Below are 27,170 nucleotides of genomic sequence, written 5' to 3' on the forward strand. Positions count from 1 at the left end.
TTGGGCATAGGAATCACAAAGTGATAGAGGTTTTGATTCTTGGAGAAGTAAGGAGGTGGGTCAGCAGAACTGCCACCTTGAACTTCTGGATGGCAGACTGTGGCCTGTTTAGGAGACTGGTTAACAGAGTCCTTTGGGAAGCAGTTCTGAAGGGCAGAGGAGTCCAGGAAGGTTGCACATTGTTCAAGAAGGAAATCTTAAAGGCTTAGGAACAGGCTTGTCCCCATGTGCCAAAAGAGAAATTGGTGGGGAAGAACTGCCTGGCTGGAACTCAAAATAAAAAGGAGAGTTTATGACCTTTAGAAAAAGGGGCAGGCAATTCAGGAGAACTACATGGATGTTGTGAAGTTACACAGGGAGAAAATTAGAAGGCCCAAAGCCCACCTAGAACTTAATCTGGCTACTGCCATAAAAGACAATAAAAAATGTTTCTATAAATACATTAGCAACAAAAGGAGAACTAAGGACAATCTCCATCCTTTATTGAATGCAGTGGGAAGCATAGTGACAAAGGATGAGGAAAAGGCTGAGGTACTTAATGCCCTCTTTGTCTCAGTCTTTAATAGTAAGACCAGTTGTTCTTGGGATACTCAGCCCCCTCATCTGGAAGACAGGGACAGGGAGTGGAATAAAGCCCCCATAATCCAAGGGGAAATGGTTAGCAACCTGCTATACCACTCAGACAGACACAAGTCTATGGGGACATATGGGATCCACCCAAGGGTACTGACAGAGCTGGTGGAAGTGCTCACCGAGCCACTTTCCATCATTTATCATCAGTCCTGGCTAACAGGATGGCCCAATTGACTGGAGGTTAGCAAATGTGACGCCCATCTTCAAGAAGGGCCGGAAGGAGGATGTGGGGAACTATAGTCCTGTCAGTCTGACCACAGTGCAAGGGAAAGTCATGTGTTTGACATCCAGGTGATCAGGCCCAGTCAGCATGGGTTTATGAAAGGCAGGTCCTGCTTCGCTAACTTGATCTCCTTCTGTGACCTGCTGAGTGGATGAGGGAAAGGCTGTGTATGCTGTGTACCTAGACTTTAAGTCAAAGGCCTTTGACACTGTTTCCCCCAGCATTCTCCTAGAGAAGCTGACTGTTTATGGCTTGGACAGGTGTATTCTTTGCAGGGTAAAAAACCTGGCTGGCTGGCTGGGCCCAGAGAGTTTTGGGGAATGGAGTTAAATTCAGTTGGCAGTTGGTCACAAGTGGTGTTCCCCAGGGCTCAGTATTGGGGCCAGTTCTGTTTAGTATCTTTATCAGTGATCTGGATGAGGGGATTGAGTGCAACCTCAGTAAGTTTGAAGGTAACACTAAGTTGGGCAGGAGTGTTGATCTGATTGAGGCTCTACAGAGGGATCTGGACCAGCTGGATTGATGTGCCGAGGCCAGTTGTGTGAGGTTCCACAAGGCTGAGTGCCAGGTCCTACACCAATGGCATCCTGGCTTGTGTCAGCAATAGCGTGGCCAGCAGGGACATGGAAGGGATCTTACCCCTGTACTCGGCACTGGTGAGGCCGCACCTTGATTCCTGTGTTCAGTTTTGGGCCCCTCACTACAAAAAGGACATTGAATTACTCGAGCGTGTCCGGAGAAGGGCAATGAAGCTGGTGAAGGGTCTGGAGCACAGGTTGTATGAGAAGCGGCTGAGGGAACTGGGGGGAGAAAAGGAGGCTCGGGGGAGACCTTACTGCTCTCTACAACTACCTGAAAGGAGGTTGTAGTGAGGTGGGTGTCAGTCTCTTCTCCCAAGTAGCAAGTGATAGGACAAGAGGAAATGGCTTCAAGTTGCAACAGCGGAAGCTTAGTTTGGATATTAGGAAAAATTTCTTCACCAAAAAGCATACCAAGGAAATGGTTCGGTCACTGTCCCTGGAGGTATTTAGAAGACATGCAGATGTGGTGCTTAGGGACATGGTTTTAGTGGTTGTTGGAGAATGGCTAGCAGAACAGGGCCATAGCTCCCTGCAGGAGCTGGTCGGCCATAGCTCCCTGCAGAGCTCGGTCCCAGCCACCTGAGGTAAACAAAGGAAAGAACCCAGGGTACAGTTATGTAAACAAGGATGAGCACCCAGGGCTCAGTTGTGCTAAGGAGGATTATTGTGAGAACGCAGAGATAAGTTGGGGGCGCAGAATGACCTTGGGGGGTGATGGGAAGCAGCTCGGGAGCGAATGTTTATGCATACCAGAAATGCCACAGGGGGCTGGGGTATTATAATGTGATCTTTTGAATGTACCCAATGGCTGAGACATTATAATGTAGTTTCTTGAATGTATCCAATAGAGTTGCAAGTAGTGTATTGTAGACTGCTTATATAAGGTGTGATTTCTCTCAATAAACTTGAAGCTTGCTCTATCATTCACATTGAATTGGCTGCTTGCTTCCTCCGCCCGCCGCAAGTGGTGGACTTGGCAGTGTTAGGTTTATGGCTGGGAGTGTTTTGACCTTCCCTGGAGATGTCTGAATATCCTGGGTGGCAGCTGCAGACTTCTCCTCAGCAGTTACCTGAAAAGTTTTCTTCATGCAGGACTCGGGTCCATGCCTGGTAGCTCCCCAGGACTCCTCTCAGGCATCTTCAGGACTATTTTGGCCTCCTCTGGGGATGGATGAATTCTCAAGTAGCAGCCCCAGACTCCCCTCATGTTGCTAGTGAAGGTGTTTCGTCCATGTTGGAGGCAGGTCAATACCTGTAGCTTCCCGGAACCTCTCCCAGGCAGCTCCAGGACTGTTTCTGACTTCCCTGGAAACAGCTGAAATCTTGGGTAGAAGACACATTCAACTCCTAGGCAGTTACGTGAAGAGGTTTGTTCGTGTTGGAGGCAGTTCCATGACCAGTAGCTCCCCAGGACTCCTCTCAGGCATCTCCAGGAGCATTCTGGTTTCTTCTGGAGATCAGGGGATTCCCTGGTAGCACCCCTAGCCTATGCTAAGGTAACTACATGAACAGCAGTGTATATGATGAGGGAAGGTTAAAGGTCTTTTCCAACCTAAATGATTCTGTGATTCTATATGTCCCAGCCAGTGCCCTGCTCCCAGCTGCATAGGAGAAAGGAGAGGCAGTTTTCCTCCTTAGCCCTGCACCTGACCCAGGTGCAAGGAGCCTCATGGCATCATCTGTCTCTTCATCTGTCTTGAGATGTTGCTTTGAATTGTAATTTAGCCCCAGCTACTTTAGAAATCAGAATCTCATAATGCAATAGATTCCCACTGGATGTCTGTGCTGAGCCACTGAGTCAGTCAGTTAAGGTTTGGCTTGTACCATCTTCACGCTCTGCAGCAGAGTTCCCCACACTGCCAGTGGTACCTGTAAAGGGACATGCTCTTAGCTGTGAGCTGGCTGTTCTTTTATTTCTCCCCACCACTTCCCCCTTGTTCTTGCTCTGTTGACTAACTGGGAAAAAATATGTGGCTCTGATCAAAATTTTTTCCAACCACAATGGAAAAGAACTCTTGAGAATAAGCCAAAAAATGTTGTCCAGAAGCTTTCTAAAAATTCGCTTGTTTTATTTTAAAGTCCAACCACAAAGTTTTCACCAGGCTTCTTCTAACTTTGAACATTAGAATAGTTTGGCTCTCGCTCTTCTTCCCCTTCCAAGTGAAGTAGCTCAGGTTCACTGCTCTCTAAGATTTTCCCAGCATGCTAATTTTTCTCTTCTCAGATTTGCTTTGACAGCAAACCCCGGATTATCAGCAAAGGGACCAAGGACACACCATCTGTCTGCTCCAACCTTTCTGCCAAACACAGTTTCCATGACAACAAGTGAGTGAACATTTTTTTGTGCTGATGGGAGCAATCTCTTACAAGTCCAGCCAGTTTAACTCTAGGGCCCTGGTCTCTTTCTCTCTTTCCTCCCTGTGGGTTCTAGTCATAGCAGCTCAAAGCACTGTGTGCTTCACCCTGTGTGTTTGCTCCTGGTGCTGAGGGATTTCAGGCATCAGCAAAGCTCTTTGGAGTCAGTCTAAGCTTTCCATTGACTTAATTTGCTTTTGAGTTTGGCCTTTACTTAAAGGTCAAACCAAAGATCCTCTAGCTCAGGATCCTGCCTCTGACTGGCTGGTAATGAATGTTTAGGAAAACAAGTATAAGAAACATGTCAAGTACACAGTAGTAGAAACCCTTCTGGTTCCTGGCAACCTGAGACTTAGGGCCTTGCTGAACCAGAGGAGTTGGTATCTTTGCATATTTTGAAATGTCTGATCTCTGAACTTAAGCAGAGCATCACCCATGGGCTGAGGACGTTGAAAATACCTACCTAGGGTTGATAGGGTGGGAGGGCAGGGGGTTGGTTTTCCCAGTGGGAGTCTGCCTCTCCCAGAGTTGATTTTCTGTGTCCTTTGCCTGCCCAGACAAATGTCTGAAAGTCATGTATAAGGAGGAGGGGGTGAAGATTTGATCCTCTGGTGCTTCATATTTCTCTGGCCTGGCTGCAGGTGTCTGGTTCACATCGTGCGTTCCACCTCCCTGAAATACTCCAAGATCCGCCAGTTCCAGGAGCACTTCCAGTTCGATGTGTGCCGACATGAGGTACGTTACGGTTGCCTGCGCGAGGACAGCTGCCACTTCGCTCATAGTTTCATCGAGCTCAAGGTCTGGCTGCTGCAGCAGTATTCAGGTGGGTGTGACTTGGTGCAGGGTTGGTGATGTGTACACCCAAGTGTGTACCCAGGGCCAGCTGAGAGAAGAGGGTGATTTTGGAGTACTGAGAAGTTGTCACTCACTTGTGCATGTACTTACTCTGTCTCCTCAGGGACACAGAAAAGAGGGCCAAGGTGTTCTCTGAGATGATTTGGCCCTTGTCCCTTTACATGTGCTACTGAAGTTGGCAGACCAGAAAGCCTTTCCCATGGGACCAGCTGCATAAATTGAAATGATTATTAGGTAGGGCTGAATCCCCAGAGGTGTTTTGGTGCTTAAATCCTGTGCAAGACCCTAAATAGCAATTGGGACCCTGTGTGAGCATCTGGTGCAGTGAGAATGACAGCATGTGCAGATGACAAAGTGCTTATATAAAGGAAGGCTGTGCATCTCCAGTTTATCTCTAAACAAATTCACCAACAGTGGGAAATGGCTAGATATTTGGTGTTTCCCAGAAAGGAGTTGATGACATGCCTCTGAAGAGGCTATTGCAGAAATTATATTTAGGTCACTCATATAATGACACTGCCACATCGGGCACCCTCCAACATGTTGTGGGGTTTCTCTTGGTGCTCTCCTGTTAACCGAGTAGACGGTGATACACCTACGACGCTACCTACATCTTTTTTCACCACAGGGTCTTGGTTAATGCAGGACCTAGCTTGGTAATTGGGAGTACTTCAGAGAGGAAACACATTATGGATGTTTCTCACTATGTTGTAATTGGGGGCAACTTCTTTGATTTATTGTTCAAGTGCCTGTCACTGTTGTTCAGTGCAGTCCTTGGCTTTGGCTTGGCTCATGAGGGACAGTGATGAACAAGTAACACACTGTGGGGAATGCCATTTGGCCTCACTTACTTGTGGCTGAAGGAAATTAAAAAATTACACCACCAGAGTTTCTAAGACAGCATGTTGCCTGTAAGCCATATGCCACCATTGCTGCCCTACATGCTTATGACAGTGACTGTAGTATTCTGAACACTCTAATATTCAAGCATCTTGCTCTTTTCCCCACCCTATGGTTGGTTTATTTTTGTTGGTGGTTTTTTTCAGAAAAAGTTTCTTTGTTCCCTCCCTCCCTATTCCTTCCTCTTCAGCCTGTAGAAGAAATGGTTAGATTGATTTTTGCTTTTTGACTTCTTTACTTGAAGAAGTGACTTCCAAAGGGAAGGCTGAGGAGATGAAACAAGCCATGAGTTTAGCTGCAGAAGTGGTCAGTAAGCCTTATGCTTACTTCTATCTTTTCCAACAATGGGAGATGCATCATCTTTTTGGTTTGTTGTTTGTTTTTTTTTTTAATGTGAGCCTGCTGTCCTTGTGAGTTTGTCTTCCTGGAGTGGTAGGTTATTACCTCTCTTAAGTGTAGCCTTCATTATGGAAACAGAGGTGACAGGTAGTTGTTGCCATTCTCTGGGAATGCTTTGGCTTTGGAGCAGAGAGTTTGATTTGGGTACCATTTGCTTGGCAAGAATAGGAAGGGAAGCATCATCCATAGAAGCTTGCATTTGAAATCAGTGAGCTGTTGCATTTCACAGCCATTTGAGCTTTTACAGAGCTTGTGACTCTTCATGGGGATAAAAGATTGTATTAGTGGAGTAAAGGTTCCCAAGATCTGAAAATGTAGACAGGCAGAACTTTTTTCTTGTTCACTGTGGCTTTTCGCACACATATCTTGCTATCTTCTCCCATCAGTGGAAATCACTGAGTCTTTTTCCTCACTAATGATGTTGAGAAAGATGTTGAAATGTTACAAGTAATCAACACATGGGCCTTCTGGTTCACAGATCATCTTTTTGGAACAGTTCATGCTTTGGAGAGCTGGTGTGTTGGAAAACATCCTTTCATATTTGGGAGGGTTTTTTTTCTCAACCACCACATTTCTAGACCATGTTGTTGAGTTAGCTCAGATTGCTGGGACTGGAAGAAGGCAGTCACTTGCTAAGAACTTAATTGGAAATTCAGTCTTCTGACAAGAGGTGTATATGCTTCTCCTGTTAGTTCTGCACTCAGAGGATCACTGCAGGTGTGCAGAATGGAGATGATGGGAGCTGCTTTGGCCCTTTCTCTGCCAGGTCCAGTGCAGCACGTTAACTTTTTGCTGTGGTTTCCCCAGATTTACAGTTTTTTTGTCTGAAGTACAGATCAGCGTTGTGTCCAGCCCTGCAGTACTTGGACACAGAAGAGGAAGTTGCAGTTATTCTAACTGTACGCAGTTTCTTCTGGGATTAATGGTTAAGAAGGAGAAAATCCACAAACAGTTCTGACCTGGGAGTAATACCAGCTATGAAGCAGCTGCCATTTTGGAGGCCTGAGCAAATGTTCTTGAAGAATGGGAAGGTTCCCTGAATACTTCTCATCCTGTCCAAGCCCTGTACAAACAGCAGTATTGTTGCCTGGCAAGCGCCTGGACAGTTGAAATCACAGATGGGGAACGTGGGGTCAGGAGTGCTGTGACTTACCAAAGTTACACACAGCCTAAGCTGAGATGAAAACTTGTGTTTGCTGGCCCTTAAGTTCTGAAACGTCCTGACTCCCAGATCAAACATGGCCCTGTGGCATGCCTGAGGAACACCTCACTTCAATAATAAAAGCTGTAGGCAAAAGCAAAGCAAGCAGTTTTGCAAACTCTCTGTGCTGGGTGTGCCGCGTAAAGCTCATCCTCAGCACCCCACTTCTGGCAGTCAACTGGCCATTTTAAGATACTTGCTTCAATTTGTTTTGGCAGCTATCACGAGTCTTTATAGCACTTAAATAACATGGGTTTTTTGTAATAGAATCCTGACATTGTAAGAGTAGGAACTGTCCAGTCATACTTTCTCCTGTTGTTTAGTGGTCTGCGAATTGTAGCACCCATATAGCTGGTTGCTGCTGGCAGAGGCTGTTCCCTCACCATTTGAGTTAGTCAGGAGCTAATTCCTTAGATAAGGTCTGATAAATCCTTTTTGTTTGATATTGCATTTCTGATTCCTGAACCCTTGCAGATCTTTCCTTGCTGGTTACACAGTAGCCACTGTCCTTAGTTAGTCTTTCCTTGCTACCTTGTTTGTGCTTGGTGTTTGTGTTGAAATTTGACTTTCCTCTTCGCCTATTGATTGATGAGCAGCCTCCACAACTTAAAGTGTGTAACAGGCTAATTAATCCCAGCAGGGATTTGGTGAGACTTCTGAGGTCTTCGAGAATCTAGATGTGATCTTCCAAGCTAGTGGCAAAAACTCCAATATACAGTAGATCAACAGTAACAAAGCATTGTCTTCAGGGCCTTGGGTAGGATCTGTTCACATGGTGTTGGGGGACAGCCTTGGACAGGTCTTGACTGTTAGTCAAGAATCATCATCTTGGAGGCAGCATCTGGATCCTTTGCAGACAGCCTAAGCAGAATGCCAGGTCTGCCTGAGCTCAGGAGACTGAACTGTTCCTCTTTCATTTGGCTTATGTGAAGAGAGGAGCTTCCTTAGCCTATGCTTAAACACATTCTGTGGTGGGTCCCCTCACAACCCATGACCTGACATTACCAGTAGGAGTGTTGGGAGCTATCAGCCACACAGGTGTTACTAAGCCCCAACCTAGGAAGTCCTGTAACCCTTCCCTCCCTCTCATCTTTTAGCCAAAGCATAGTAGCTCAGTCCTGTCTCCTTTTGTTCCCAGGAATGACCCATGAAGATATCGTGCAGGAGTCAAAGAAGTACTGGCAGCAGATGGAGGCACATGCCAGCAAACCAGCCAACAGCACGGTAAGTAAGGTGTATCTAGGGCTTGCATCCTGGTTTTGCTCCTAACTGTTCCGGCACTTTCTCTTTTCCTCCCACTGCTCTGCCTGACAGGTCGCAGGCAGACCAGGCTGGCCATTGAGGCAGGCAGCTGAGAGCTTTCCTGGTTGCAGTGGCAGCGATGAGCTTTATGCCCTGTTTTGCAGCATTGTTATCTGCTCTGTTCAGTGATGGGGTAAAGCCTCCAGAGCAGGGAGGACAATGCACAGAGAGTGGTGTTTTCTGTGACACCTTGCTGGTGAAACTGGGAAACTTCGGGGACTGTGGCCACACAGAGTGGGGACCAAAGGTGTCCTGCTGCCCTTTAGTGGCTAAGGGACGATACGGCAGTTTGAAGGACTCTAAGAAATGAGTCATGACTCAGGACTGCTCTAAACACAGAAGTGGGTGGAACTTGCAGCTCAGGTGCTGTTGAAGCTAGGCAGAGATCTTAGTAGCACTATGCCAGGAGGCTGTGAGCTTTGCCTCTCTTTGTGCCACCAGTCTCTCAGTGTGGGAGAAGGTGCCTCTGGCTGCACCCTCTAGCACTGCCAAGAGCTTTCTCTGGAGAGGTGTGTTATAAGCAAAGGCCACCTCTTTGTTTGCTTTCTCCCAACCTGTTGGCAAGGGTGGTGCTGCCTTAACTTTTTTTTTTTTTTTTTTCCCCAAGGGGTGTAGGAGCAGAGCCCACCCAGTGACGACAATGCCCAGCCTTGAAGTTGAACTAAAGCAGTTTTGCCATTAGAACAGGGAGGTTTTTTGTTCTTTAATTCCTTTTGGAAGATATGTCTGATGAGATGGGAAGCTTCCTGCCTCCTAGCAAGCTCTAGGAGTAGGAGCAATTCTCTCCCTGGAAAAATGATGGGTAAAGTGTTGTGAATCCTTTTTGTTCCCACTTGACAGATTTCTTTCCCCTTGTGGAGGCCGGAGCTCACCACCCCTTGGTCTGTGCTCAGCTGTCAGAGCAAGGGTGCTTCACTTTTGTTTGGTACCTCTCACCTAGGAGTCCCTCTTCAGAGACCAGCAGTGAGTGCAGCCTGTGAGCACCCTGTGGAGGAGGTGTTTTGTAGGAAAGGGATCTGAGTCACTCACGTGGAGTGTAGCAGCTTTTTCATTTGGCTAGGTTATGGGCCAGCAGAAGTGTTCTGAAGGCTGTAGGGCACTGATGCTGGGGAAAAGCAGGTCTGATGGCAATGGGTTAGCCCAACAGGAAAGATGCAGGTTACTGCACTGATGCTTGCAGTGGGCTCTGTGTCTACCTACGTACAGCGTGAGATGGATCCATCTTTGAGGAGATGCTCAGCAACATACCTGTGCAGCCTGTTCTGCTGTTGTGGTCTGAAATGATTGGGGGAGGGCAATGGGAAGCAGCAGTCCACCAGTAACCAAGGTCTCTAGTTCCCAAAGCTGTCTGTCTTGCTTAAGGAATATGTTCTAGACTCTCAGTCAGCTGAGACGACAAGTTCCTACAGCCTGTATTATATGAGAAGTGAGTATGGATCTGAATGGTCCCTGCAGACAGATCTGGCTATGATCTCTTTCTACCTGGGGACAGAGGCAGCTGCCTGCATTTCCACAGTGCAGAAAACTGTGAATTTTCAGCAGTAGTTGGGTTTATATCAGGAATCCCTGCCCCATGGGGAGTGAAGTCTAGTGACTGGTTCTGTCCTGCCTGCTGTGGATCTGCCTGCATCTTCCAGAAAGCTCTGTCTTCTCATTCTTTGTACATAATCTACGAATAAAAAGAAGATAGATGGACAGCTGTTTTTCTGTAAGCCTTGCAGTTTCAGATTCACCTTTGTCTGAAGTTGCTGCTGCTGGAAGAACAAGTTGTTCAGTGGGCTTGGTCAGAGCATGTCCTCTGAAGCATGTGGGATCTGGATGCTGAGTGAGGGTTTTGTTTCTGGCTGTTGGGGCTTGCAGGGGGCAGAGGATCAGGAAGAGAAATGCCAGTGCCAGCTACATCAGCTGTTAGGGGATGGGCAGAGCGCTACATTTTCAGGGCCCCTTGGACAGTGTTAGGGCTGATGGCCAATGGCAAAGTCTGGTTGTGCCCCACAAATGCCTGTTGCAAAGCTGGACTGTAACCTTCACCCTTCCAGGGCATCAATTTGTGCGGAGGCAAAGCAGCAGCCTTGTTTGTACAGTCAGAAAGTGCCCACCAGCAGCACCATCAGTTGTCTGTAGGGATTGGTAGTCTGGCATTGGCACTGTGTAGGGGGACATCAAGTCAGTCAGACTCATGTGTTTGCAGACCTTGGCTTTGGCATCAGCACATACTCAGACAGAGGGCTGTGCTCCAGGATGAGACATTGGCTTGCTGCCGAAGACCCCGGGGGCAGAACTAACGTATCTGTTGAGAGATGTTTACTTTTGCTGTTATTTTCTCCCGTCCAAGCAGGCTAATGTGACTCAGAGTTTTCTCAGCATCCTTCCAGCTTTCAATGTTGGCTGCCTGGCAAAGACAACTTCCCAGGAGTGTTGTAAAAGCAGACTCCTCCTTCCCACCATTCTGTGTGATCCACACCCACCCTGGCACCCTCTGGTCAGCGGAAGCAAAGTCACTCCCAGGGATTTTGATGCAGTTTTGTCACAGCTGCCAGTTGGACTCAGTTAGTGGCTGGGGTTATCCAGTTGTGGAGAAAAGAGGCAGGCAGCATACAGAGACCCAGCAGCTGTGATGATGCAGGTCAGCAGACTTAGCAAGAAGTGGAAGATACACTGCTTGCTAAACACCTGTCAGGGATCTCGCCCTTGGCCCCGCAGATTTGGTCCCATAGAGGCTGCTGTAGGAGTAAACCCAGTTGCTCCAGACTGAAGAGACAGACAGCAGGAAAGACCATTACAGGTAGCTGGGTGTCCTCCCATCGCATGCCTAGGAACTGAGGGGTTTTAGCCCTATTTTTTTTCCGGTTTTCGAGGGCTATTCTGTTTTTACTCCACTAGCCAGCTGCAGAACCCCTGTAAAAACTGGCTTCAGAAATTTAAGCATGGAGAAGAAAAGAAAGTCTCTAATAAGGGGTACTTGTACCTAAGTACAGCTTACTCACTTAGGTGTTGAGTAACCTGGGCTCCTCATACAGTCCCCCGAGGCATGTGGCTTCTCCAGAGAGCATTTCAGTGTCACTGAGAGGTGTTCCTGAAGTTGAGAGACACAAGTGGCCGTGCTGGGACTGTTGCTTTCTGCAAAGCCTGAAGTGGAGAGCTGTCGTGCCAAAGGCATTTATTTATTTGGTTGCCATGGTGCATAGCTAACACTATATCGTCTGGCTTCATAGCAAGGGGTGGTGCCACAGCCCAAGGCACTTTTGCCTGGCTTCATCTGCTAGAGTCTCATGTGATAGCAATTTCCACACTTGGTTATCAGCAGCCTGCCAGGTATGTGTCTTGACTTTACAAATACAGTCATGTAGCAGCAACAGCAGAAGCTTTGATCTTTCACTTGGCTTCTAATCCCCTGGGAGCATACATGCCCACTGGATTGACCAGCAGTTTTCATGACTCTGATGAAGAAATGCAAAGGGCTTCTTTTGGTTAAGAATTCTGGGGGAAAGCAGTCCAGATCACCAGAATTACCTGAGAAACATTTTCTTTAATCTATTGTGTCTTCTGGAGATACTCGGTTTTACTTTTTCCTGGGTCAGTAGATTTGAACCAAGCTTCCTGTGCTGAGAGATCTGTCATCTGGAGGATTATATAGCAGATAATATTGGGCTGATGAAAGGGAATATGCCAGCAGTGCCATTTTGTTACTTTAGGCCTATAGGTTTGTTCAGTAAGTGTTGAACGGTGGCATAATTTCCTTTGGAGACCAAGTAGAGATTAAAACTACTGTTCAAAGGTCACACACCTGAGAGGGAGGCACCTTACTGCCTTCTGTGATATCCAAGGTCTCGACCCTGCGCATCCTGCAGCTGGCTGCTTTGATGTGCTCTAGCACTGATGAAAGCTGACAGGAACAAGTCACATGCCAGATGCCACCAGAAAGGCTGTCCTGCGGGTACGTAGGCCAGAATTGCCACTGCTTTTCAAGAAAAATGATGGTTCTCTGGATGGGTCCTTTTGCTGGGGCATCCAGAGCAGTGATGGCCTCTTGTAGACAGCACAGGCAAAGGTCAGCTCTCTGGTCAGTTTTTCACAGTGATGGAGAACACTTCCTGTGTCAGCTCTGCTTCTGTGAAAGACTGGGTCTGGAGGATGCAGAGTGGTAGTCAATAGCTTATGTGGCATTTCCTGGGAGATGTTTTGATTCTGCACCACCTGTTTTCCCTTTGCCAAGGGATGCACATAGGGTCCACGCTACTGTTAATCAATTGCTGGCAGCACCTTGCTCCTCGAGGACATGGTTTGCCTGTCTGCTTCTTATTAGATGCTTAGGGTTAGAAGTAAAGGCATGGCAGTGGGGGTGGGCTGTTTATGTGGTTGGCAGTCAGAGAGCTGTTTTACTGGTACGTGACATTTGGTTTGGAAATGAACTGGAGACACCAGACTCATGTGTTCCAGTGTAAACAGCTTTCCAGAGATTTGCTCAGAAAACAGAAGGCAGTGATGATATGGGACTGACTCCCATTTTTTTCCACTCCACAATCTGTTAGTCATAATCCCAAAAGAGCTTTCTTGAAGAGACAGGTAGAAGGCCAATGAAGTTAAGTGGCTGAGAGGATATGAAATCTGTGAATTGACAGTTGTACCTCTGTCCAGAGATCATGATTAACTGCCTGTGAGGCCTGGTGCAAAGGAGCTGGGAGAGATGGAAACCTGCCCAGAAATGGCTTTGAAGGGTATTAACAAGAGGACCCAAATCTGACATCAGTGTGTCAAGTGCTAGATGTGAAATGAGCCTCTTGGTCCAAAAGCTGGAGTGGGAAGTCCTGCACTGTGGCACAGACTGGCCTCCTCCCAAGGGGGTTCTCTTGGCTGTGCGGCTGAGCTCTCTCCATGAGTAGCGAGGGCAACACGTGTTGCCCTCCCTGCAGGGAAGTGGGCGTTAAGAACTGGGGCAGGTCTTGCAGAGCTTGTCTGTACATGGAGATATGCTGCAGAGGTTCCACAACCAGGTCTGGTCAGTGCTTGAAGCTGACTGTGCTTTTGTCCAGACGTCAAAGCCCATGAAATCATGCTGTAACAAGCGGTGGTTTTGCTCCTGTCTGGTATCTCAACAGGCCACCAGCTAACTCTGGCAAAGGAGAGCTGGGCTGTTTCTGGTTTAATCTGGCTTGTTGCAGGCATTCGGGGAACCACCAGCATCTCTGTGGCAGTTTGGGGGGTGCATTTTGGCTCTGTTTGCTTGAGGCTGTGGTTCTTTCCCCCAGGCTTCTCCCCGAGCTCCCACGTCAAGCACCTTTGACCTTCAGATGAAATTTGTGTGTGGCCAGTGCTGGAGGAACGGGCAGCTGGTGGAGCCAGACAAAGACCTCAAGTACTGTAGTGCCAAAGCCCGCCACTGGTGAGCAATGCAACCTTTTCTTTTCCCCACCCCTCTTCAAGGGCAGGCATTTCTCCTTTTACCTTCACTTGGGCTTCATCTCTATGGAAGAGGCTGTAAGGTTTCTTAGCAGCCTCTTGCTGCTCAGGGTGTTTGTCACTATAGCAAGCATTGCAGATAGCTGTTTTCCAGTTTCCTGCTCTCTTCTTTACTGTTTGTATTTGCTGACAGCATTGTGCAGATTGTTACTTTTGGTGCGTGCAGTTCAGCTCCCACAATTCCCTTTTTTCCCAGTTGCTATCATTTCTTCTTAGCAAGGTCACTAAGATAGTTCTCTTCTGCACTTGTTTATATTTCTAGCTATTTGCAAACATCTGTCAGGTCACTATTAGCAATGATTCAAGGTATTCTGCTTCCTTTTAAATTAATTTCCTTGGCTTTTTCATTGCTCTGATTGCTGTTCTCTGACATGTCTTGTCTGTTTGCACCTCCTGGCCCCTGGGAGCCTGTGAGGATGTTCAGTGTGATAGAAGAATATCAGCTGGGAAGCCACCATTAGGTGACTTTCCAACATGGAAAGTGTGGCACCTCTTAACACAGGCAGCCTGGCAGGATAGGATGTAAGGTTTTGTAGGACCTCACTTCCCATAACACAAGCCACAAAGGCACAGTCTGGCATCCTATTACAAATGTAAGACCTTTGAGGAAAAAGAGACAGAAGCAGGAGTTGCTGGAGGAGGTGAGCAGGTGAGGATCACTTCCTGGAATGGAAAGGATAACACCTCTTCATGCAGCTACTGAATAGAACTGGGGTTTTTCCCAGAGTATCTCCTGGTGATCTCTTGCTGGTGCTGCAGGAGAATTAATACTTCCTGGCACCTGTTCATAAGATGGTGCTTGTGGTGACTTGCATTTCTACTGCACCTTTCAAACAGAAAATATTCCCAAATGTTTTTCATGGATCTGATTGCACAAGAACTGGCTGTGTCAAAGGGTGGAATACAGTTGTTTAGTAATCCATGATGATGCCATGTGGGACTTGGGGGATCTTTTGTGCCTTTATGAGAAGAGATACCCCAAGAAATATGTGATAAGTACAGGGAGAAATCCTTCTAAACACCCTGCTTGTGGCTTCTCTGTCACAGATGTGTGTGTGTCTAGGAGGAGCCGAATAGTGCAGAGACAAGCTGGACTGAAGGATCGGGTCATCTCAATATTTAAGGGTTTCCGAGGAGAACAAAACCTTGTTCTGCTTGCTCTTTTGCCTGTCTTGATTTATTCTCTCTTCTTTAGTTGGACGAAGGAACGTCGTGTCCTGTTGGTGATGTCCAAAGCAAAGAAGAAGTGGGTGTCTGTGCGACCACTGCCTTCCATCCGCAACTTCCCACAGCAATATGATGTAAGCCCCGTGCCCAGCACAGCCAGGTGCCCCTTCCCCTTCCCTCCCAGCATGGTGCAGTGCTTTGAGGGCTGATCCCTTGTAGACTTGGCAGGGAGGCAGCCATGTGTTGGCTGAGGTGGGAGGCAAGGACAGACTCATGGCAGCAAGATCTCAAACACATCCAGCAAAAGGATGGAGCAGAAAAAGGAGCAGCACCTGTTTAAACTACTCTTTGCACATATGCAAGTTTCTGACGTTGCTGTTAATGCAGTCACTGTCTCAAGAAGTGGCTGGCACAGGGCTTGGGAATGAGATTTAAGTCTCCCCTTAGGTCAGGGTTTCTCAATGTGGGTGAGAGGCGAGACAGAGCGCTTGGGCAAAGCCTATCCCTGCCTTTGCTGTGGCTGTGCTGCTGTAAATTGTGAAACTGGCTCATGATGTGTTTTGAAAGCAAAACTAAGAACTCGGCTGAAAAGCCACATGTAAGGAAAACTACACATATCTAACCTCCAACTCTAGCCCTGAATATGGCAATTGATAGTTTCTCTCTTTCCTTTCCTTTCTCCCTGAAAGGAGAAAGCTCTTTCCTCCCAACCCTGTGGGATCTTCTGCCCCTTAGTCTGTGGCAGGTGCAAGGCCACTCGCAAGGCCTGGAGCGCTCTCCGTTTGCAGGCCAGTTGCTAGAAACTGGCGAGGGGAGCAAGTGTTATTTACAGCTGCTGCAGTAGGAGAGAAGACCAGCAGGTGAGTTGCAGATCGTGCAGGAAAGCAGGTTGCCACACAAGTGTGTGCATTGCCTGAGCTCCCACCAAACCTCAACCAGAGAGGAACAGTGTTGTCTCTTCTCCAGCTGGTCTCCACACCACCATCCTCCTCTGGTGACAGGACTGGGGGAGAAGGGATGGTCAGTAAATTCAATGCTTGGAAAGCTTCTCATTTTCTCTGGCAATTATGCCGCTGGTAGCTGTGAGGTAAAGTTGTGTGTGTGCTCGTGCAGTCTAAGCAAGCCATAAGGCTACTCTTCACCCACTTGGAGATGGCTGGAGAATGAGTCACCTCTGAGGACCAGCTACATGACCAGCAGGAGACACTGTTGGGCTGATCCAGGTTGCTCCCTGCTGTCTCGTGGGTACCTGCACCCAGTTGCCTATGAAAATGGCAACAGGAGAGAGGCCAGATGCTGAACTGAGCTACCTGTGTGTTTATAGGGAAAACTTACCCTTCATGTCATCAGGAGCTTGAGGAAAAGAAGCGTGAGTTAATGACGTATGAAGTGTCCTGTATGCAGCCTCTCCTGTGTGCAATTTAATCCCCAGGCTGTGTTTTTGAACCCACTTTCCCCTCTAGCAAGGCGTGTTTTGCAGATACTAAATTTTTCTCTCTGTCTTTTAACAGTTGTGTATCCATGCACAAAATGGCAGGAAATGCCAGTATGTGGGCAACTGCTCCTTTGCCCACAGCCCTGAGGAGAGAGACATGTGGACCTTCATGAAGGAAAATAAAAGTGAGTGGGGGAAACATGAGCCAGAGAGCTTGGGGAGCAGGAAGAGGACATTTAGGCAGTGGATGCAGGGTCTGTTAAGACATACTCTTGACCACAGAGGTGGAGCTGGTACCATGACTTTAGGTGGAATTATGGGGCATGTCTGTCTACAGTAATTTAGAGCTGCTCTTTCCTTAAACACGCATTTATAACTTGAGTTCCTCACTCTGGGACTGGTGAACATTGATCTCATATCTTGCATTGCTCCATTGCTGCCCTCCCTTTCTGCAGCTCTTTGAATCCACCCTGTGCTGTCCCTCCAGTTGCCTATACTGTCCCAGGCCTGGCTTTGCATGGAGCTCTGCCAAAGTGCCAGTCCTGACCTGTAGCTGCTCCTGTATCTTTCTTGTCTGTCTTGTATCTGCCTTGGCTTCCTTGCCCATTTCTGCTCAATATCCCTTGCTCCTGGGCTGCGGCACTCCCTGCTCACAGCATTGTATTCAAAAGGAGTGGATTTGAGATCCCGAATGAGAACATCGTTGGGTGGTGCCTTTGTGGAGGAGCTTGTCTGGAATCAATTATGCAGGCTCCCAAGTTACCTTTTGTGGGGGATAGCTGGGGGGTTGCCTGTATCCTGGATGGCCAACTCTCTGGCAGCAATCCTTGCTTGTTCAGACCAACAGCAAGCTGGAAAAAAGGACTCTCTTTGCAAGGCCCAATGTCCAGGTGCTCACCTAACTCTCTTGGGAGATACTGGGAAGCTTGAAGAGTTTCAAGCCTGCACTGAATTTGTTCAGTCTTTACAGATGGAAGGTCTTTCTCTCTGCTGGGCCAAACACTGTTATTTGTTACAGTTCAAGTAATTTTGTTGCTGAGGCCTTTAAAGCAGATCAGACCAGTCTGGGTGTGTTTGCTCAAGCACCAAGATGAATCTTCAAACAACAGTGTTGTTTCAGTTTGGGGGAATTTGCATTCATTATCCCCAATTGCTTTGAGTTCCTCAAGTACCCATTTAGCGAGGAGTAAATCACTAAGGCATTGCACTTACAGCATTGCATCATGTCTGCAAACATCTGTGTTTCCACAGCCTCTCTCAGGAGCTGATCTTGGAAAGGCAGATGTGCAGTCAAAGCTTCCACTAAAGCTTCCCTTCCCACTAGTATGCTGAATGGATTTTAAACCAAAAGCACCACGAGACATTGACTGCAGTCCTCTGGGCAGGTTTTGAACTTGGGGCAGGCTATCATTAGGTCTTCTTCCCCTCCCCAGTGCTTCCTGTGGCCATCTTGCTTAAGGGCTCTCCTCTGTCTCGAGTGCTGAGGATGAAGCTTAGGTTTAGGGAGAAGGGACAGATCTGAATCTAGCCCATGCCTTAGCTCCCTGGCTGGAGTGAGATGTCTGCTGAGGTCAAGTGGAATCAGGCCCTGATGGAGAATCACCTTGTGGGGTGGAGTCCATGGGGATCTTGTGGCACTTTCCCTCCTTTCTGAATATTTTGTGTAGCTGCTGTCATGGTTGCCCCTTGACTCATAGAAGACACCAGGTGGTGTGGTGTGAATTTGGTTCCTCTCAGGGCTCTTATCTGAGGAGGTGACACTGGGCCTCCTGAGCACAGGCCTTCAGTTTGATGGCAAGTGCTGCTGCACAGGAGAGGGGAGGGGAGGGTTGCCCCAGTGTTCATCCTTTCCTCATAGTTTGTGCACGGTATGTGAGGTTGTCCAAGTGACTTCACGGGTTGCCTTTGTGCAGTACTAGATATGCAGCAGACCTATGACATGTGGCTAAAGAAACACAATCCTGGGAAGCCTGGAGAGGGGACACCGCTCACCTCACGAGAAGGGGAGAAACAGATCCAGATGCCCACCGACTACGCTGACATCATGGTAATCAGCTGATCTCTTGTCCTTCATCCCTCCTCCTCCTCAGTGCTGACAGTCTGCCCCTCTCCTGGGCTCTAGGGGCTGCATTGCTCTTGTGGGACAGAGCCTGTGCTAATGTATGTTAAATGGACAGCTTGGAGCAGCACAAATGAGGCAGGAAGGGGCTGAGCTGGGGTCAGCAAGGCTCTGCAATGGCTTTTCTGTTAATCCTCAAGTCAGTAGGAGTCTACCTTAGGTTCCCTTTTGCGTTGGCTCAGCCTCTCCCCAGGGTTCCTGCCTGCTCCTGGGAAAGCCAGCAAAGCCATTGCTGGCCTGTTGGAAAAGAGGGAGAAGGTTGGAGAAGAGCTGAGTCTGGAGTGCAGAGGCCTGAGAAAACTAGAGGCAGATGTGTCTCCTTTGCTCAGGGGTGGTGGCTGGTGTAAGGGTTTGTGCTCCTGAAGAGTCCTGCGTTGCCTGTGCACCTGGGGGCCTTGCAGTGAAACCCACCCTGGTTCATCAGCAGGGACAGGGGGACCATGTCATGAACTGAGCTGTCCTGACCTCTGAGCCCATTTGAGCTGTAGGCAGACCTCGACAGAGCATCTCCTCTGCTCCCCTTCAGTGGCAGCACAATGCCCTGAAGTTGACATGTCAGGGAAGTGCAGGAGGTCGTACACTGCGTGGAGCTTCCAGGATGCTCTGGAAGGAGAGGGGGAGAGGCAGTGCCAGCACGGGGAAGGCTGATGGTTGGGATTGTTAATGCACTGACTGGCCCTTTGCCTTGTCTGGTCTGGTTAGATGGGCTACCACTGCTGGCTCTGTGGGAAGAACAGCAACAGCAAGAAGCAGTGGCAGCAGCACATCCAGTCGGAGAAGCACAAGGAGAAGGTCTTCACCTCGGACAGTGACTCCAGCTGCTGGAGCTACCGCTTCCCCATGGGCGAATTCCGGCTCTGTGAAAGGTATCGTTGTTTCATCTCCCTCCTGTGCTGCTGCTGCAGGGACAGGGCAGCAAGCCTCCACCATCCCTCCTCCTCCTTTACCACCTCCTCCTCTTCTCACGGAGTCCCCAGGGACTTCTGCTTGGAGGAGGAGTGGGACAAGCTGACAGGTTTGGGTGATGGGGAGGCTGCTGTTAGATCCCAGAAGTGCTCAGCCACGCTACTGAGTGGTAAAACCCCATTCCTGAGCACGTGTCTTTAGAAAAGGAGAGCCAGCTTCATGTCTGCACCTGTCCCCTCTACAGCCAGGATGCTCTCAGCTCTCAGGCTGCTTGGCCCGATGCCTGGGGGAGTCCCAGGTGCTTTTTTAAATGGTTTGAATGTCTCACACCCTCTGAATCAGTGCCTTGAGGGGTCTTCAGAAGGCTTGTGATGGTTAGAAATGCTGGTTTGGTTAGAAAGAAGGTTCTGTCTCTCGTGGCTGTTACCTGGCATTTCCTCTCTTGTGTGGTGGTTTCTCCTCATCCCTTCTGGCCTATTTCCAGCTCACATTGTTTCATTCTGTTGACTAAATCCTCTCATGGATGTTGCTCTGTTTGGTGCTCTGTTTCTGTGCCCAGCCTCCATGTTGCCTTCCCCGGCTGCATGTGGGTTTGTAGGAGAATCACTTTTCCCTTAGAAAGGAGAGTTCACGGCATGTTTTGGTGGGCCCTGATCGAGTATCTGAGACAGGGACCTCAAAACTCTGTCCTGGGGGTGCCCTCCTGATTGAACTCCTTGTGCCAGCAGGTTCCAGAAGAGCAAGGCCTGCCCTGAAGGAGAGGAATGTCGCTATGCTCATGGCCAGGACGAGCTGACAGAGTGGCTAGACCGGAGGGAGGTGCTGAAACAGAAACTGGCCAAAGCCCGCAAGGACATGCTGCTCTGCCCCAGGGATGATGACTTCGGGAAATACAACTTCCTATTGCGGGATGGCGTATAGTAAGGGTAGGGGGGTGAGCCTGTTGGCTGGAGAAACATGGGGTGGGTTTTCCAAGAGTGGCAGTAGCAGGGAGAGCGAGATCTGTGTCTCGCAAAGAGAACTTTTTCTTTTCTTTTGTTTTAAGATTATGAGATGATGATTTATTAGTGGTGAATGAAATCGTGAATTTGATTCTCCTTGGCCAGCGAACGCCATGCTCACTTGAGTTTGTGATCCGTCTTCTCTCTCTTCTTTCTCCCAAATTCTCCTTCCTCTCCATTTTTTTGTTTTCACTGTCCATCAGAGGAATGAATACAGTCTGTACTGGGCTGTGAATCAGAGAACTTCTCCTTGTGTCATTCTGCCCTTCATTTCAGAGTATGGCTGCAGAGATCCAGAGGGCAAAGCTGAGAGAAAGGGCCAAACACCTGGTGAAAAGGTGACCATGAAGTTCATGTGCTCCTTTTCTCAGTGCTGCAGAGCAAGCCCCACTTAACGCTGCTGCAGCCATTCTCTCCTGGGAATTAAGTACCAGAATTAGGAGTTGAAGTGCAAAAGAAGGAAAACCACTTAAGATCCAACTTAAAACATCTGTGCTTAAGCTTCTGCTGTCTGTATTGCCCTGAGACATCAACTGGTGCTGAGGGAGGGTAACAGCTGTCTACTATAGAGTGTAGCTAAAAGCAGCAAAGTAATAAAACTGCTTGCAGCAGCAGGAACTGGACTGTAGGTGACTTCAGACTGTTTCAGCAGAGAGCAAGTTGGTGACAGCTTATTAGATGTCTTTCTCAGTGCATGACAGGTATTCAGGGTGGGTAGTTTTAGTCTGGGTTTTTGGCTGGTGTGACTGGTGCAAGTGAGACTGAAGCCATCTAGAAGGTGTAGTGGAGACTGTGACACACCCTGTGTCACTGTAGTCCATGCAGCAGTATCTGTCAGGAGAAAGGCTGTAACCAAAAGGAGCTTGTGTTTCTGTGTTGCCTTGTGTCCTGAAGAGAGGGAGATAGGTAATGGAGTTCCCTTCCTGCTTTCTACTTGGCATACGGTTTTGGTTATTTAGAGCTGCGTTTTTCCCTGCATGGCCAGAAGAACTGGGTGGGGACCCATTTAAAAGGACCCCATTGAGCAGCATGGGCGGTGCTTTGCTGACAGGAATCCAGCTGGAAGGGCACTTACCAGCACCAGAGGTGCAGCCCCCTCCCCCTCAGCACTGGGGCAGGGAGCTTGCAGATGTGCAGTGCAGCCAGGGCAGGGACTGCGCCAGAGGGTGAGTGGCCCAGTGGGACCCAGCCATGCGCCTGCTCCTGTCCTGCCTGACGTGCACCACGGTGGGGGAACCAGTGATGCTGAGCTCTGGGCCAGGACTTGGCGTCTGTAGCGGCAGTACTGAGAGGCAGTACTGGTCTGTATGCCAGCCTTGTCCGTTCTGGTGGTCTTATCCTGTAAGCAGCAAACGTGTGTCCTGTCCTGAGCTTCCCTCTCCTCTTCTCTTCTGCAGTCCAGCTGCCTCTGCAGTTTTGCATGCATGGATGGCACCGTCCAAACACAAATACATCTCCCTCCCAGCCTTCGCAGGGGATGTCTTTTTCATCCAGAGTCTCCCGGGACAGCAAGCTCAGAGCCCTCAGTCTGGCAGTACTGTATCTGTGGTAAATACAACCTGGCCGTGAACTGCTTGGTGCTTTGGCATTGCTGAGTCCCCCTTTTCTCTCTCTGCTCCCATATCCTTGGGGTTCCCAGCTTCCGGAGGGATGGGATGTGGAAATACGCGACATGTATAAATGCAGATGCTGTGGGGGCAGCTGGCACCTTTCTAAACCTGCTTCCATGCAGGTCCATCAACTCCACTGAAGTGGTTATGGGCCAGGACCATGATGATAGAGAGGTGACTTACTGGAAGTGGTTGTTTCCATCTCCACGTGTGGGGAGAAGGATGAGATGGAGAAGGATCTTTAGTGCTGTGGGGAGGGAGAGTGACCAATGCATCACAGTTTTTGAGTGGTCAGGTGCTGTATTTTCTCCTCTGCTCTTCACTGTAACTGTCTGGATCTTACCTTCTCCTGCTGCTCCTTGTGCTCAACTGGTCAACTTTATAAACAAAGAGAGATGGGGAGGAGGCAGGCATCAGCTCCTGGGTCATCTTGTTCTGCTCTTGTTGGGCAGAGACACCAAGGAAGCAAATCTAGATCGGGGAATGTTGGAATGTGGTTTTATTTTTAAAACAAATCTGCATCTCTAGTGTGACTCTAGCGTTCGCTGCACCTTGACTTCTCATACAATAACTTGTTTAGGTTACAGAGTGGGTCACCGTTCCCTCTGCCGTCTCTGCGATGAGAGCTGAACTGCTCAGCAGGGCTGTGGGGGTTTGGGTTGGGGCCAAGGCGGGGAGAGGGCGAGCGTGTGGGAGACAAGGGAGGCCCATGGTCACGGGGGTTGCGTCGAGTATCAATTTTTGTTTTCCCTGATATGATAACCTGGTCTGTGGTGTTGCAGTACTTTGTCACCAGACTTGTTTTAGTGTGTATATATGTGACCCCTCCCATGAAGCATATATACACAGGTATTAAATATATCACTCTATATAATATTATATGTGTGTGGTATCGAAGGAATCTTTTAAATGAGGGTAACGGAAAAGGACTCAGGCCAGGAAACGCAGCATCTCCAGTTTAAATATGAAGACTTCTATTTGGGTTAGAGAAAAGGAAATAACAAAGAGGGGAGGGTTTTATATAGATAGGTATAAATTTTGAGATGGAACAGGTTTTCCTGTTCACACTTTTGAAACCCCCTAGCATGTCCTCACAGTCCCATCTCAGTGAAAGAGTATTATACTGCTAACTAGCAAGTAAAGTTTAAATGGTAAAGCTTTGCTTATATTATTTAAAGGGACATTGTGAAAGGCAGGAAACTTCACACTTGACTTCCCAAGCTTGCTTTATCAAGCCAAGAGGGTTTTCTTCAGCACATTATGTACTCCCAGCAGAACTGCTCAGCACTCGCAGATCTACAACAGGTAAATGCCAAGTTGTAGGGCTGCTTTAGTGGTGTGTTCACAAGGCCCTGTGATAACTCTCTCTTTTCTTCATTCATGTGAGGGGAGAAAGAATATTTTGTAGCACAGAACCAAATCTAAGGGTTATTAACAAAAGAAGTGGTGTTTTGATTTTATAACACTAGAAGAAAATCTCATATCCTGTAAAATCAGCAGACACACAGGCTCACACAGAATTTGATTTAGATCAGCTGGTTAAATGCTGAAGGACTTAGTGAAAATCTTTTCCCAAATCCTTTGGTAGGGGCAGGAATTTAAGTGATGCTGGTGTTGGAGTTAACCTGACCTTTACAGGGGGAAGTAAAAAAACCAAAAAATACCCTACTTAGCTTGTATGAAACTGTATGTCAAAAATGGATGGGTTTTAGCAAGTGAAAGCGAGGGGATGCTGCAGTTCTGAGCTGGGTAGTAATGATTTTGAGTCCTTTAATATGTCTTTGTATTAATATAATTTAAGAATACCACGCTTTACTATTAAAAAAGAACTTAGTATCTTTCATAAGGTCTAGTATCAGGATAATAATGTAGATGTTTTAACAACATTTTTGGTTTTGTTCTTAAATAAAAAACAAAACAAACTTGCTTCTTTTAGCCTTTGTAATAGAAAATAAAAGTGTGCACTTTAAACCCTCTCCTGATCCAGTGTGTGGTTGCATTTTTCAAGTAGCCCACAAAGACTTTTTATCTTGGTTTCAGGTTTCTCCGCTGTAAGGAGGGAAGCAAAGGGCGGACTTCAAGCATTGGATCACTTTTGCTTTCTCCGTCTTTAAGTATTATATAATCTAATGCTCTTCTTGCAGAGTGGAAAATTGCATGTGTGTGTATTAACGGATTCTGCAGTTCTTCATCAGATGCACAGTTCTGGTGAACTTTAGTTGTATTTAAGATATTTTAATTTTTTTTTTCTTTGCCCCAAACACCAAGAATCTACACGCTCTGCATTAACACGTAGTTTCAGGTGTTTAGATAACCCGTATTTTGAAACCTCCAGTAATCAGGTCTTGTAATCACCTTCATCTAGAGGTTGTTCTGCTGTGTAGGCTCCTCTCTTCAACTGGGTCAGCCAGTTCTTTATCCTGCCAGCGTGCACCCTGCCAGGGAAAATGCCCTTAGCCCTGTGCACTGAGTCACACACAGCTTGGGCCGTGAGGAGCAATCATGCAGATTTCCCTCTGGAGAGGATCCTGTGTGGTGAAGACCACACCTGGGCAAAGAGGTCAGTGTGAAAATATTAATAAAACTGTTTCCTTTATTTTTCAAATTGATCACAATACAGATTAATCTGAGATTCTTAATAAAACCAAAACTGGAGATGCGGCAGAGGCAAGGAATTCCCATGGAGACACCCTGCTACTGCTGTATAAACTGGTAGAGTGACCAGAAGATCTCATCCATTGAGACCTGAGGAGAGATTTGTTTACGCACCTCACCAGTGTGCCTGGATATGGACACAAGGACTCATGTCCTTCTGATTGTGGGGAAGGCCTGAATACAAGCTTGTAGTGGAGAGGGAATGAGGAGAGTGGTGCACTTCTGGTGCATCTATTGAGTACATGTGAGAAGCACTAGTTTTATCCTCCACAGATTATTGAGGCCATGCTGGCAAGAGTGAGGGAAGCTTTTCCAGTACAATGGAGACCAGAACTGTCTGTGAGGCAGACAAAGCATGAGGAGAAAAACAACAGTGTTTTCCTTGCAGGTTTGAGCCTTCAGCTGTGTTTCTCCACTGGTGTTTCTTCATTGAAGAAAATAAACTTGTATTTTGGAGAGGCAAGGAAAAGAGCAGCGACTTCAGTATTCATTTCCTTCAGCAGACATTAAGGCAAGGGGGAGAGCCCCAGGTCAACCAGGAAGGATCCAGCTCTGATGGAGGATTGAGAGGGACAATGGTAGAGACCTCTGAGTGGTTGGAGGAAGGCTTTGTGCTAAAGAACTTTAATGCCACCACACAGCAGCCTGGCAGAGGGATTTTGCCTTGCAAAGCATGTAAGCTGCAGATGGGACTCCTAAGCAATTCTGTGACTGAGTCTGCCTGCCCACACTATAGGGAAACATTTCTGGGCAGTGACAGCAGGTGATGCAAATGCTGTCATCACTTTTAATTGTGTTTGCTGCAGCCATTGAAACCAAGAACAGGGCTGTGTTGTGTTGTGTCCTGTGCATAAAGAGCAGCATTCCTGCCTTGCAGGAGCTGTAACCTGGGGGAGGTGTGCTGGTCACTGGCTGGGGTGGGGGCACGCAGGAGGTAACACTGTAGGGCACTTGGAGGGGAAAAACACTGGGCAGAAAGCAGTGTGCTAAATAGTAAAAGAGGACTGGGTGGGAGTGACTGGTGGGAGAGAAGTGGAGGAGGAAAGGCTGCAGGAGCACCAGCTGGAGCAGCCAGCCATTTGGTATGGGGCTGAAGAAGGTGCTGAACAGACTTGGCTGGGTGGCTCTGGGCAGAGGGCCTGGGGACAGCTAGTTCCTGGGGCTCCTGCAGAGCTGTGGGCACTGCTCAGGAGCTCTGCATCCCATCTCATCCAGCCTTGCCCCTTCCCAGGATGGGATGGAGTCCATCCATTCCAAATAACCTCTTTCATTTTGCAGCTGGATTGTCACCTCCTGCTTCTCTGTGGTTCCCCCTCCAGGTAGGAGCAGCAGGTCCCAGTGGCCCCAGGGCAGGGGTGGTGTTTTCTGAAAGCAGATCCAGGCGCAGCAAGGATGAGAGCAGGGATCAGACAAGATGACAGCTCCAACTGACTCCTTCCCCACTGCAGCAGGCCTGGCCTTGGCAGCTCCTGAAACTGCCCCTTTTCAGGGGTGCTCTGCAGTTTAGCTTATGGATGGCAGAACCCTTGAAAACTATACTTTTTCCTGAGAGTCTTGAGAGGCACAGACATAGCAGAGTCCCAGGAAATAGGGTTATTTGTTACCATCTGGATTAATCCTCCCAAAAATTACATTTACCCAGGACTTGGATGGACACCTCTAAACCCAGATGCCAGATTTGGCTTGCTTGAAACTGGAAAAATACTCGGTGCTGGAGGTGATCTTTGGTGTATTTCCCATCTTCTCTGTGATTTCCTTGTCTGCCTTAGCTGTGGGCTTTCCATAGTACTGGGGCCCTCCAGGCAGATGGCTGGGAAGGACAAAGAGCTGCATAGTTTCTCTTAATTCAATACCAAGGCACGCTCCGCAGTCTGTACCCCAGCAAAGGTGAGGCAGAGAGGGAACATCCTGCTTCCATTGGAGTGAGATGGCCTCAGTTTTCCCCAGCCAAATGGCTTGATGATGACTGCAACACAGTTGGATGTTGCCCCTGAGAGCTGTGGGGGGGATTCAATACAGAAGCAGTGTCTCAAAAGAAGCTCTCATCAGGCTGGATCTTCTGTTCAAGACCATTGATATCTTGGTTTTTAGAGATCAGTGGCAACCAAACTGCCCAGGCTTCTCAGGGGATCAGTTGTCTTTCAGCCCACATGCCTTCCCCAGGCTCAGCTGACTCTCGTATCTGTCCATTGGGCTCTGACCTCTTGGGCCATGATGCTGCAGCACCCCTGCTCCTGCCAGGGGCCATGTCATTCCCAGGAGAGATGAGTGAGCCTGGAAAGGGATGGCCAAGGAACAGCCGAAGACCTTACAGCCAGCCAAGCCATTTTGAGAAGGAAGCAGCTGGAGGAGCATCTATCTTCCTTGC

General features: G+C 48.2%; 1 protein-coding gene across 8 annotated transcripts in view; it reads left to right on the top strand.

Moving 5' to 3' along the window:
• ZC3H7B (zinc finger CCCH-type containing 7B) overlaps nt 1–23,869 on the top strand; it is a 43,644-nt gene extending 19,775 nt beyond the window's left edge. For 7 of the 8 annotated variants that reach the window (XM_026865219.1, XM_026865232.1, XM_026865258.1 and 4 more), the window contains exons 14-22: nt 3,662–3,762; nt 4,434–4,615; nt 8,286–8,371; nt 13,699–13,832; nt 15,105–15,210; nt 16,588–16,696; nt 18,425–18,558; nt 19,333–19,496; nt 20,265–23,869. In XM_026865219.1, coding sequence (XP_026721020.1) covers nt 3,662–3,762; nt 4,434–4,615; nt 8,286–8,371; nt 13,699–13,832; nt 15,105–15,210; nt 16,588–16,696; nt 18,425–18,558; nt 19,333–19,496; nt 20,265–20,457 — 1,209 coding nt within the window. In that variant the 3' untranslated portion in view covers nt 20,458–23,869. The remainder of the gene's footprint in view (nt 1–3,661; nt 3,763–4,433; nt 4,616–8,285; nt 8,372–13,698; nt 13,833–15,104; nt 15,211–16,587; nt 16,697–18,424; nt 18,559–19,332; nt 19,497–20,264) is intronic. The other variant, XR_003400046.1, reaches the window with a different exon arrangement.
• Nucleotides 23,870–27,170: the final 3,301 nt, after the last annotated feature.

Source organism: Athene cunicularia (genome assembly GCF_003259725.1).
Source record: "Athene cunicularia isolate RWA chromosome 1 unlocalized genomic scaffold, athCun1 chr1_part2, whole genome shotgun sequence".
NCBI classification, from domain to species: Eukaryota; Metazoa; Chordata; class Aves; order Strigiformes; family Strigidae; genus Athene; species Athene cunicularia.